The sequence below is a fragment of the Antechinus flavipes genome, chromosome 1 (assembly GCF_016432865.1).
Source record: "Antechinus flavipes isolate AdamAnt ecotype Samford, QLD, Australia chromosome 1, AdamAnt_v2, whole genome shotgun sequence".
Taxonomy (NCBI): Eukaryota; Metazoa; Chordata; class Mammalia; order Dasyuromorphia; family Dasyuridae; genus Antechinus; species Antechinus flavipes.
The window spans coordinates 7,937,935-7,951,703 of NC_067398.1; the positions used below are offsets into that span (position 1 = coordinate 7,937,935).

A 13,769-nucleotide genomic window follows, 5' to 3' on the forward strand; every position below is an offset into this window, starting at 1 on the left:
GGGGACAAAGCAAAAAAAAACCACATTTAACATTGTTATGGCAGTGACACTATAGCAGTCAGAATTTGTGAGTAACAGAAGTTGGGAATCGTGAGTTGGACAGAGGCAAAGGCAGGATAGAGAGGTGGGACTTAGGGAATTAATAGCAATAGCTGTAACTTGTATATAACCTCTATAAATCTTTGAGATTTGCAGAGCGTTTTTAATATATGTATACACATGTGTATACACACATGTATAATACACACAAACACATATATGTGCACCTATATGTATGCATATGTACATAAGTGTGTGTGTGTGTGTATAGTGTGTGTGTGTATCTATCTATTGATTTGTCTGTAACTTCATTTGACTTCCACAAAAACCCTATAAGGTAGGTGCTATTATTTTAATTTTATGGCTGAGGAACTTGAAGCTGAGAAAAGTTGTCATACAGTTGATACATACTCTCTGTGACTTCCTTCCCTCATCCTCCATTGCTAATTGTGCTTCAGGGCCTAGAGCAAAATAAATCCCTTGTCTAAGTATAGATTCTTTAAGACAACTTCCCTCTCTTGCCCATAGAGTCTTGCCTTCTTCAGACTAAACATCACTAATTCTTTCTACCAATCTCATATGATATAGTCTCAGGACTCTTGGCCCCTGGCTATCTCTCTTTGGATACTCTTTAGCTTACCCATGTCCTTTCTGCACTGTGGTACCCAGAATTGAAAGCAGGAATCCAAATGTAGTCTTACCAGGGCGGAGAAGAGTAAGTACTGTCACTTTTTATTCTGGGATGTTCAATTGTAGATCTAAGTTATTAGCTCTGTTGTTGTTTTATAAAATTCATTTCTATCTCATAGAATCTTTCTGTCTCTTTCTCTCATTCTAATTTTCTTTGTCTCTTTGTCTCTTCTTCCCTCCTTCTTCATTTTTCTTCTGTCCCTTCTCTGTCCCTGTCTGTCTGTCTGACTGTCTCTCCCAAAAATACATACACTTGTCTTCAACCAGAGGGGAAAATGAGACTATTTGATTTTTCAAATGATAGGCAATGTGGTTAATGATTATTCTGTCATTGACTGATTGATTGAAATCAAATAAAAGTAAACATAAGGTATCCCACAATAAAATGTAGATGTATTATGTTCAGAAGATGCAGAAATTACTCGCAATTTGTTTAACAGATTTATTTACCTGTTGGCCTGGCTTTATTGGGGAGAGTGTGATTCCCTGGGTGTTGATCACGGGCAGAATTTGGTTTCCGATGACTGTGGCAATGATCTGACCCTGGGCATTTGTCAATAGCTGGGGGGTAATTGGCTGCACCTGGAGACCCTGTGCTCCTCCTGCAGCTTGGCTGGATGGCACTGGATTAGGCATCAGAGGGATAGTTCCGATAATCTGCAAGGAACAAGAAAGGATGATGAGTGAGAAGCTAGCACTGTGGGAAGTCTAGAAGAGTATTTTAACAATAGTGGGCATTTCTACATCTTTAAGGTTTGCAAAGCCTTTTACATACATCATTTCATTTCATCCTCACAATGATGAGGAACTATTATCACTCTTAATTTACAAAGTAAGAAATTGAGGCTCAGAGATCAAGAGTGTGGTACAATAGAAAGATTATTGGTTTCTGAATAAAGAGATAATATAAGATAACCTGACATAACAACCCAAAATAAATAGGGTATTTGTTTTCTCTCACTGATTTTTTAAAATTCTTCACTCCAATGACTTGGCTAAGATCCATGCCAGATGTTCTTTTGAATGATGAAATCATAGGTCTTAACCAGATCAATAATCTATCCTTCTCCAAACCCCACATTAATATGGCTTTTGCTCTTTTCCCCATCCATAAGATTTGCAATCAGAATAGAATTTAAGTGACCTCCATGTGAAAATGTGAACATCATCAGTCAATATGATGAAAGAGAAAGTCAAGGAAGCCACAGGAATGGAGATTGCTGGGACACTAAGGATCTACAGACCAACCCAACAGATTCCCTTGAATTTATTCACTGTCAATATACAGCTATCCCTAGCAGGCTCTCTGCCGGCATCCCAAAAGCTTAGGACATACGGATAAGTTGTTTGATGGCCCCAACCCAGCAACAGTTTCTGATGGGCTGTTAAACTGTGCTTCAGAGAATGGGATTACAGATGTCAAGTTGACAACTCATTTTTTGCAAGGTTTTTTAAGATAAGAGATCCCAGCCAACACAGCAAATCAGCTCCTTTCTCCTGTCTTTCAATCTATCAGCAGACATAATTCTCTCCCAAATATTTGTGTAACCTCAGCGTTTTTCGTCAGGAGGCATTTGTTAACACCAGTAGCTGTCCTTCCTTTCTTGATCAAAGGGCTCATGGAACTTGATTGCTCAAGGAGCTGGTGATGAGTAATACCATGTGAAAAGAAAAGGCCAATCACCCTTTCTCCTTCCTCTCAGATCCTGCCAAAGTCAGTCACTTCACTCACTTTATTCGCTGACGGCTTTGTCTTCTTGGTATAATACGTTCAGTCTGATCTCACTTTGTTTCTTGGGTTAATGTTAAACGTTACTCATTATTCCTGACAGCTTCAAGCATGAGACTGATGCCAGGGAGGGCAAACGAATACTATTATTTCATGAACAAACCATTTTCCTTGATGGGCTTTCTAGGACCTGCTGGTGTTCTGCTATGTTCACTATGATGAACTAGATGGAAAGTGTGAACGGGATCATAGGCTGATGATGGAAGAGCTGAGTTGTCATCAGAGTTTTGAAGTAAGGAAGGGATAGAGTGTGACAGGTTTGCTAAGCAAGATTATTTACTCTCTGTCCTCTGCATCATCCCTCATCCAATCCATTCTAATCCAATCCAATGCAACATGATGCAAACGCTCAGATTCCTTCCATCTCTGACATTCTGTAATCAGGCATGTGGACAAAGATCCACACATGGCAACAAGCTAAGAGGTGTTAACAAATTGCCCTGATGCCCTGAGGATGACTTCTCTGCTCCCTTGGAAGTGGTAGGCTCTTCCAGCTACTGTATCAACAAAGAAATGGCTTGTGTGGAGTTGAGAATCTTAAAAATTGTTATTTCCTTATTACCTGTTCAAAGACTTCTCTAATATCACTGAAAATATTAAAAATGGAGCAAGGAACACTTGTTAAAGAATTAAATTAATTGTTAATTTGTTAAAGAATTGTTAAATTGTTAATTGTAATTGTTAAAGAATGACAAGACAATCAGAAGAATGGTCAGCAAGGCCAAGAATGGAATCACAGTAGTACATATTTAGAGTTGAGGGGGGGACTTCAAGGGGAATCTATCCCAACATTATCCCTTAAGGAGGAGCAAACTGAAGTCCAAGGGGATCAAATGACTTGCTTGAAGTCACACATCTCGAATTGAACTTCAAATATAATTATGTTAATGATGGCAATGATATTAATGTGATTATAAGTCCCTTGATTACTCTGTGATATTTTGGATACAATAAAAATAGACTGTTTCATGTCAACCATTTTCCCACTTCCTTCTTTCATTAGATGTATGTCACCCTACAAATTCCAAAACACATTAAGGTCACAGTTTCATAGCTATTTGAGCTAAAACTGAAAAAAATCTATGACTCTTGGATCTTTTGACTCATAAAAGAGAACAGTTTTGCAAAGATGGAAAAAGTCATGACTAATAGTCCATCCTTTACTGTCCATTTGTAAGGAAGAACATACGGTAGAAGGATTGGTGAATAAATACAACTCCAAGTACATCTTAATGGCATGAGACAGATTGGATAATGGTAATTTTAGTCTGTATAAGACCATTGTGGGACCCCCAGTTGTGCATCTTATTAGCAACAACCACCTTTAAGAATAATGTCGCAGTTCAAGGAAATTGACAAGCTTCCCAGGTACCAGGCAATCCAGTGACCATAGTGATCATCTGCATTAGACCCAAATTGATCTCCAGTTTACTGATGAAAAGAAACCAAGTAAGGATGATGCTATTCTGAGCAGTTGTCAATAGATCCATAAAAGAGATAATGGTCATGTCCCTGGAATAAAATTATATTTATTCCTCACATATAACGTGAGGAAACATAATTAAAAAAAGATGCATTGTAATCTATTTTTACATCGTGGAAGATGCAGTCCTGTTTTATTGAGTTTCTAGTCAAGGATTTTTAAAAAGTCTATGTTAAAAAGAGAAAAAAAGATTTTCTCAAAGGCAGCATCAAAAAGCATTGGGGCAAGACATTAAATTTGCATAAGATTTTATACTGAGATTAAAGTTAAGCAAGTAACCATAACAATTGCCTTCAATGAGAAACTCCTTTTGCAAGGGTCTTAGTTTTATTTACTTGGATTTAGTATTTTATTATCTGACATGAGTCTGAAATGAGTTGAAAACATCAGGGTAATGACTATCTTATATATTCTTTGTACATAGTATATGGTCAATAAATGTTGAATTGAATATATAACCTCAAATAATAATGAATGCTGAAAACCATCTTCCCAATCCATTAGGCTCCTTATCTAGAAATCACTCTTGACTCCTCATATTCAATATGGTGCCAAGAGTTGTTGATTTCACGTTTGCAGTGTCTCTTGCATAGGTCCTTTTCTCTCCTCTGACACTGCCCCTGGTGCAGGTGCTCATCATCTCTTGTTTGGACTCTTGCCATAACTGCTGAAGGGGTCTGTTTGCCTTAAGTCTCTCTCTACTCCATTCCATCTTCTATTTAGCCTCTAACGTGATTTTCATAAAGTGCAGGACTCATTTTAAACAATTAGTAAACTTTTATGCTTTTCTTGCTATTCTGGTGAGACTTACCTTCCCTTGATTCTTTAGATTTATAGTATCACCCTGAGGTTTGAAGACACTAGACAGTCAACCCATAGACATTCTGATCAGTCTCAATTTTATCTAAGAGAACACCATAAGCAAAAAGCCTCATTATTCAATCTTGAAGGGTTGGATTCCCATCAGAGGGAAAATAAACTTGGGTTTGTTGGAGAACCAACCACCTTACTACTAGACCTGCACTGTCTGAAGAATTTTTGATAAAAACAAAGAACCAAAGTCCATCTTATTTGTCCTTCCTCCCACCCTCCATCATTTGGTCTTGCTACTCTTTTATCTCTTGGGGCCGTGTTAGTGAGTAATTTTCTTTTCGCTAAGAGGTTCCTTCTACTCAAGAATTTCTTTTTTCTACAGAAAATTGTATCTGGGAATAAACAAATTTTGGGTTGTTATGAAGACATTCTCCAAAGAGATACTGTCTAGTAATGCATTTCACTCTCTCCCCCACCTCCTTTTTCTCTCTCTGTCTCTGTCTCTCTCAAACTGTGTTATAGAACTTGGAGTCTAGGAATGAGAGTTGGCTTATGGAGGTGAGAGCACATGCAACTTCCATGTGCATCAAGGCTACCATTATTGGCTCTTGAGATGGGGCATCTTTGCTCCCACCCCCAGGATCAAGGTAAATGTTTCATTTCATGGAATCCATTCTGATCTAACTTCCAAAAAAGGGAAAGAAGGGCAAAAAGGCTAATTTTGCAAAACTTCCCTATTTTATAAGTCAGCATAAATGAGTAGTTTAGACCCCCAATAGTCCTCAAACCAAGCTATTCTCCAGACTTGTTGATCCATAACCATCAAAGGCAATCAACTTATTCTCAATTGATGCCACATAATCAAAGTCCCAACTAAAGGTTCAATACCCTACAAACTCATCAAGTTGATCAGGGAATTCAGTGAAAACCCCTACGTCAATAATTTAATTCCTTTGGGAATTCCAGACTCTGAGACCATTGTCTTCCTCCCTTTGAGCACTTTTTTGTCTCCAAAAAAATCCAGTGAGAATTCAGAACAGCGCAATTAGACAGTTACATCTGCCAGGGCTTGGTTATTACCGTTTCTCAAATGCTTTATCTTGGGTCCTCTTCTCTTTCTACATATTCTCACTTGTTGCACTCATCCACTCATGTGACTTCAATGATCGCTTCTATGCAGATGGAACCAGATCTATTTATATAGCCCTAATTGCTCTCTAAACTCTAGTCGAGCATTTTCAAAATCCTGCTGGACACAATGTGCCAAAAGTGGACTCATCATTTCTCCACCCTCCACTTGCCCACATCCAAACTTCTCTGGTTCTGTTCATTTTAAATGTTTTGGAAATCTTGGAACCATCATTGCCTCTTCTCTCTCCCTTCCTTATTTACCCTACCCAATTGATTGATTTGTTGTGGATTAGACTGCTACAGTGTCTCTCCCCTTTCTCTCTTCTAAGGCTAAAATACTTAACTCTGAATTCTGACATTGAATGCCTTACATAGTCCACTCCAAATGATCTTTTCAATCTATTTCTCTTCACTTAATTCATTGGCCTGATAACTCTTCCAATCTTCTCCTGCCTTCTCCTGTGCAATCCAGCAGCATGTAGAACATATAATTTCCCAGTCTCCACTGGGTGCCCTGCCTCTCAGATGCAGATCAAGGGCTGTCTTGACCATAAATTTCCCTGATCTTCCCAGCTGAAAATTGTTGCTTTCAGATTCCTTACAACTTACATCATTCTGGATCTCTTTTTGGTCCTGATTCTAGCTAACACAAGTCTGATACTCCTCTTCCTCCCCGTCTCCCCATTAAGTTGTAACTTTCTTGTGGGCAGGAAGCTTATTGTCTTATATCATTGTATACCTAGCATTCAATACAGGGTCTCCCATTATCCTCTCCTAAATCTTGCACAGGAGACTCACTTGCGGGCCAGCATCTTTCTTGTGCTTTTGATTTGGTACGAATATGGGCTGACACTGGTCATTCTACATTTAGTACATGGCCAGCTTGCCTATTTTTTCTAATAATACAGTTTAATGATGGTTCATAAGCAATATCTTCAGACTTCTCCCTCTCCCCCATGCATCCATGCACCTCTCCATGGTCTTTTGAGTGACCTGTAGCTTTTGTTCTGTGCAGACTGTGAAATTTTATGACTTGCAGTTACAGGATATTACCCACAGAATATTGCACCCATGCACACTAAACACTCAAGAGCTTCTAGGGGACACCCGGCACACTGAACTTTGGAGTAATTAAGGCATCCTATTAATCTTCCCCTCACAGATCCAATTAACTTACAAAGAAAAAGAAAGCCTCAAAAAAACAAAACAAAACAGGTTGGCAGCAAATGATATAAAAACCAAGGAAAAAAACCTTATTTTTAGAACATGGTAAAAATTGTTCAGTTGTATTCACTGCTTTGCTGCAGTTGGGCCAATCAGGAAAATGGGCAGCGGCTCTCTAAGAAAGCACAAAGCTTTAGCTTCTGTTGCCTTTAAATTCTGCATTTAAGCTGTAACTCATATTACATTTAAAAACCTACGAGTGTTCAGACTTTAAATACCAATTTGAAACAGTGCAAATAAAAGACAGACCTACAAAAAAAAATGGCCAGTGAATTGTTTCCCTAAATGCTGTTGGAGACACAGACATAATCACATACATAGCCTGGGGGTAGAGTGGATAGAGTGCCTGGTCTGGAGTTAGGTAGACCTAAATTCACATCTTGTTTCTGACACTTTTTACCTGTGGGACCCCAGGAAAATCACTTCACTTCTATTTGCCTTAGTTTTTTCATCTGTAAAATGGGGGTAAACATAGCCATCAAATGATTGGTGAGAGAATCAAATGAGGTAACATTATAAAGCACTTTGCAAGTCGTAGAGTGATATATAAATGCTATTGTCAGTACCTACTCTTTAATTCTTTTGTTGGAATCTCATAGATTCAGAGATCTATAGCTGGAAGGGATCATAGAAACTTTCTCTTATAATCCCCTTAATTTATAAAGGAAGGGAAAGAGGCTTGGGAGGTGTTTCCTAGGGTCATAGAACTTCCATTTTAACTAATTTTTCTTTCTAAGTGCTAAGTTCTTTTAATCTGGTGCTGAAGTACTGTACTTTTAATATTCTCTAAATTGGACACTGTGGGCAAAGCTTCTGATTTCCTTGAATTGAATAAGAATCATCCCCTAATGATTAAAGAATATGAAAAGGAAATTTATTGTGACAGCTTTATGGAAGATGGACTGGAACATGAAGTCCAGGTAGTAAAACCAGTTTTAGAGTCAGAGTTGAAGTTGAATAAAAAGTTTTCCCCAATGAAAATTTACATAGATTTTAATATTTTAAAGTATTTTATCTTTCTTATAATTTTAAAATAAGATAATTTATAAATTATTCTAGTTCTTACTCTTTTTCTGGTCAAGGTGTTGTTTTGAGTGTTTTCCCATTATCTTTGGGATCTAGGAAGATGTGTCCAGCTAATAGGAAACAAAGTCAAATTTGAATATACAGAATGATTGAGTACAAATAATTCTTCAACTCATTGGTCCCCCATTTTCACTGCTTCGTGCCATGTTTCTTTTGACTCTGAAAAGAACAGAAAACTTTTTACCTTGTCCATAGTTGTCAACACTGTGTGGAATAACTAATACTCACTTTGGTTTTTTTTTACCCTTTACAAGAGCCACAACTGGAGTAAAGCCATCATCTTTACAGAAAGACTCCTGAAACTTTGTAAGCCTTCACTTGGCTCGGTCGAAGGCTTTCCGTTTTAATGACAGCTAAAAATACCCGGAACTTGGGGAGTATGTCTGCAGCTGCCTGTTGATGCCAGATTAAGGGAGTAAATCAGATTAAAGTTATTTATTGCTTGGGAGAGCACCTTCGGCACGACACTGCCACCATCCCTGGAAGCTTTAGGGGGCTTGTCTCAATGAAGCCTCTGGACCCCTTATGAATTGTGCATTTCATAATCCTCCCCAAGAGAAAGCAAAACCAAGCAGCAGAGTCCTCCAAGTCTCCAAAGTCTTAATACTGATGGTGACTTTGTCATGAAAATGGACAGCGGCCCTCCAAGAAAGCTTTACAGCCAGTGAGCACCCAAGCCTTAAATCCAAATTCAAATGAGGGCAAAAGCAAAAAAAAAATTAAAAAAGCATGCAAACCCTATCCCCCCATCCTGCCAAGACCTAACAACAAAACCCCAGTCAGGCAGTAGAAAAGAAAAGAGGAAAGAATGAACAAATCTCCTGTTTATTGCCATCAGTTTTCCAAGTCCAAGATGATCAGAATGCATTCTATGAAGAGAATATCCATTGTCTTGGCAAAATTAAATGTACTTTGATACTTGCAAACAATATTTATCGAGCTACTCCATCAGAAGAAAAGTTGTTTCACTTTCTCTACCATATATTACTTTTTCAATTTCCTGCCAGGACTACTTTTTTTTTTTAATGTTCTTTAGGGTGAGACCACAGGATTTCTCATTTCTCACAACAAAGACCATAACTCATTAGAATTATGCTGATGACTTTTCCCCACAAAAATGCATACTACTATTTTCCCTAGATGAGCAACCTGCACTCTTATCCATGACCATCATATAGGTTTTTTAATTTTTGAAAGATCATAGTTAAGAAAGTGGGGTGCAGTCTTCCATTTCACCTGCACCCTTTGCTTTCATATGACATTTTCTCCTCCTTCAAAATTCATCTGGTGGGATATTGAGGGATGATCATTTTGGGGAAGAATTCACATATAATCCAGGGGCATGAAAAATAAAAAGATACTAAAACAAGGGTTTCTGGATTCTCCAGTCTGGACATCAAGGTTTAACTCCCCCCCCTCCCTCCAAAAAGCACCAACTTTGGCATTTTTCACCTTAAGAGTATTTTGAAAGGGCAGCCTCACTGGGGATGAATTTCTACTTTGGGGCCAGATGAAATCAGTCATTTCTTGCATGAAAGAGATGGTTAAGCCAGTTTGGCTGAGACTTAGGCTGGAGAACTGAGGAGCTATTTAGTCACTTGAACATTTAACTTAATCACATCTGACCATTTGCTAAGATTAAAAAATGCTCTTTAACTTTCTAGAAAGAGTGCGTGGTGTGCAAATCCTGATTCAGTTAGGAGAAAATGAAGAGTTAGCAGAGAACTTGGCTGTTTTAAACAAAGCTAAGGCTTTGGGATTTCTTACATGTACGACATGGGTCTGGATTGCAGAAAAGCTACATTTTCAATATCATTTTGTTTGGTTTCACTCGGGCTGCAAATTAGTAGAAAAAAGATTGTTCATTTTTCATTTTTTCTTATCACAAATGATACTACTGTAAGATAATCTGTGGAAAATGTTTTGCAAAGTATATATTGCTGTATAGATTTCAACTATTATTATTGTTGCTAGGGGATGGACCTGTGCTTTCAGAAATATGGTGAGCTTCTGATGTGGGGACTCTTTCTAAGAACTGATCTAGAACTGCAATTTAAGAATTTTTTGGACACTGAGAATTTTAGTATCCACAGCCACACAGCCAGTTGGTAGGACTGAATACAAGTCTTCCTCACTAAAAGGCCATCTTTTCTCTACTGGATATAGTAAGTTCTCTCCTTTTTTCTCTTCATCCTCATTTCTCTTCTCCTTCTCCTCTCATTATTTTCCTCCAGTTATAGAAGGGTAGAAGTGTACCCATGATGAAAATAAATGGATATTTGTTTTAAATTTCAAAAGATTATAAAAACACAGGGCTTACTTTGAAAGCTGGATGCCTCTTCTGTACTTTATTTTGATCTGTGCCCAAATAAGTACAAATCTTTTAATCTATACCTTTGCATAGACTGGCCTTTTCCTAGTGCACTTGCCCTCCTTCCCCCTCATTTGAGGTTCATATCATTCAACGCAACATGGTTCACTTCCTCAAGAGGGCTTTCCTCACCTTCTGCTTGTAAGCACCCCCCTCAATTTCTTGTATCTATGTAAGCTCCTCGAGGGGCAGGGACTATTTTTGTTTTTATTTTATTTTTGTTTTTGTAATTCTACTTAGCACGGTGCTTGGCACTTAATGAATTCTTGTTGTCTAATTGAATAGACAAAATTCCCACATGGTCTTTGAAAATACAGACTAGTAGATTAATAATAGTTACTACTGTTTCTCTTTTCTTTCAAAGGAGTAAGCTAAGTGATACAATGGATAGAATACTGTGGCTGTTGTCAGGAAGAGCTGAGTTTAAATTTAATCTCAGACTTTTACTACCTGCATGATCCTAGGTAAATCACTTCATCTTCACTGGCCTCGATTTTCCCATCGGTAAAATGGGGATAATGAAAAAAAAACTACACTCTACCTACTCTCTAGGTCTCTTATAATAATCTAATTATTTTACATGCTGCACCTGTCTCTGGACCATGAGCTCAGTGATGGTTAGAACTGCTTTTACCTTTCTTAGTATCTCCAATACTTAACCCATTGTTTGCCACATAGTAAGTACTTAAAACATATTTGTCATTGAAAGGTCTTTTTTTTCTATCGTCATTAAACTTATGTAGAGAAAAAGCTTACTGGCCACTGAAGAACCTAAAGAGCTTGTTTTGAGAAGGATGGCCTTGTACAGTGTCTGCTTCAGAAATACTTGTTCATTAATTGGTTGTCTCTGCCCAGCAGAGAATAATGGCTTTGCGATTTCTGTTTGGAAGCAGCAATGCACTCAAGCTTTAAGTCTTCCTCTACTGGGTAAAGTCAGGGAACTAAGTAAATTCAAGTATAGCAAGGCATAGGGATGGAGGCAAGGCCGGTCCGGGTCCAAGTTAAGAATGGCTTTGCTGCTTCCCTGTGAGGGTGCCATTGCCAGCCAGCTTTCCATCAATCCATCTGCAAGCATTGATTAAACACTTACTATGCGCTGACCATGGTGCTAGATTCTGTTGATTAAAAAAAAAATAAAACTGTTCCTCCTCTCAAGGAGCTTACCTTTTGTTAGGGAAAAAGCTCTGCATGCATATATGTGTATATATGTATATAGAGCATATATTAAAAGAATAAAGAAGGTCATTCTCAGAAGGAGGCACAAGCATCTGGGAAATCAGGAAAGACTTGATGTACAGGCTGTGTTCGAGCTGAATATCATCAACATCCGGCTGCCACGTATGTACGCAGTACCCAAAGGATTTTGGATTGGTGGCTGGTTGAGCACTTTGGCAATTATACTACTGCCTAGATTGTTCAGAGAATAACCAGGAGGGAGAGAATCTACTTTTCCATCTCTTTTTGCTTTCTGGAAGGAACTTGAATTCTGGCAATGTTACGACTGTCTGTGTGACTTTGGCAGTAACTTCAGCCTCCTCTCAGACCTCAGTTTCTTTATATGTAAATTATTAGAAATTGTGCTCAATGACCTCTGAGGTTCTTTTCAGCTCTAGATTTGGGATCAATCCTATGACTAGATAATTTCTAAGCTCTCTTCAGTTCTAAATCTAAGAGCCAGGATCTCATCAGTGTTGACGTTCAGTCTGACACTGAAGCTTGTGATACACTTGCATCTTTTCATCCTGCATGCCTTTAGGAGTTTACCCACTATGCTGGGGAATTCCTCTAGTATTCATGATATTGAGCGGAGTCCAGTGCTTTCCTTGGCTTTCATCACTTGACTGACCCACCTCCCTTTCTGGTCATCCATTCTTCAGATGAAACTCTTTATGTAGTTTCTCTTGTATAATTTAATTAGTAACATGTCACAACCTGCACTCTTCCCCTTTGGGAAACTCGCATTCCTTGGACCTCACAGTATTCCATACCTCATGGCTATGCAATATAACTTTATTTTTAATCTCAATATTCTTCCAGTGATGGTGGATATCTGTTACTTACTTTTCCTAAAATATTGATTCAATAGGGATTTTCCTAGAAGGCTAATCTAATGCCTTCCAGGATGCAGAGATGATACTCTAGCAGTTAGGGGATGGGTAGGAAGGCTTACAGAGCAAGTATATCAGAAAGAAGCACATGCTTATGGACAGTTCTATTGTACTAAGAAAATATATATAGTAAATATATATATATATGTATATGTATACACATATACATATACATGGTAAGTCAGTAGTCAGGAATGAGAGCACGGCAGGAAGAGGTGTGTTGGGCAGTTGCTAGGTTTCCTTTACAATGTGAGCTCCTTGAGAACAGGGAAAAATCTCAGTGCTTAGCACAATGTCTGGCACATAGTAGTCACTTAATAAATCCTTGTCAAATGATTATTTCCTTGCCTGAAAATAAGATGATCGATATAATCTATCGAGCTTTGGGTTTAGAGGCTACTTCTTTCTCTGACACTTAGTCACACGAGTCTGGGCAAACTATGAAATTGTTCTCTTCCTCAGTCTCTTAATCTATAAATAGAGATAATCACATGTAAACCTCTTCACATTGTGACTTAATCTGAAAGGGCCTTAGAAACGAGAGCTTATTCACTTTCAGGCAATCCTCTGACCTTTACTTATACAGTGAGGCAGTTATTTTTACAAAAACAAAATGGTCAGTGGAGAGAATAAGCAGCAATTATAACCTAAACCCTGGAGATTATGTCTAAGAGAAAAGGTTCAATCAGGGCATGCAAAGCTCTATTTCTTTCCTTTATATTTTAGCTTGTCTCTGGGGTCTCTTGTTTCCTAAAATGTTTCCTATTTCCTTCTCTATCTGACCTGCTTCTCTCTCCTTTCTTATTTCTGGTTTCTTCCTATTTGGATACCTCAAGAGTTGCCTCAGTCAAAGAGAATGTGCTGTACGGAGCACTCAAAAGACTGTTTAATTGGATGGTGAACTTTTGTTGCTTTTGTGTATTAACTTTTACTCTAATCACTCAGCTTGTGGACAGGAGGGTCTCGGTGAAGATTAAAGGCATGAACTCAGTCACTCACATGATGTTCCCAATGGAACCAGTCTCCATTTTCCAG

General features: G+C 38.2%; 1 protein-coding gene across 3 annotated transcripts in view; it reads right to left on the reverse strand.

Annotated features, from left to right (window-relative positions):
* POU6F2 (POU class 6 homeobox 2) overlaps positions 1–13,769 on the reverse strand; it is a 471,135-nt gene that overhangs the window by 31,115 nt on the left and 426,251 nt on the right. For all 3 annotated transcript variants that reach the window (XM_051978682.1, XM_051978676.1, XM_051978666.1), the window contains one exon: positions 1,180–1,386. In XM_051978682.1, coding sequence (XP_051834642.1) covers positions 1,180–1,386 — 207 coding nt within the window. The remainder of the gene's footprint in view (positions 1–1,179; positions 1,387–13,769) is intronic.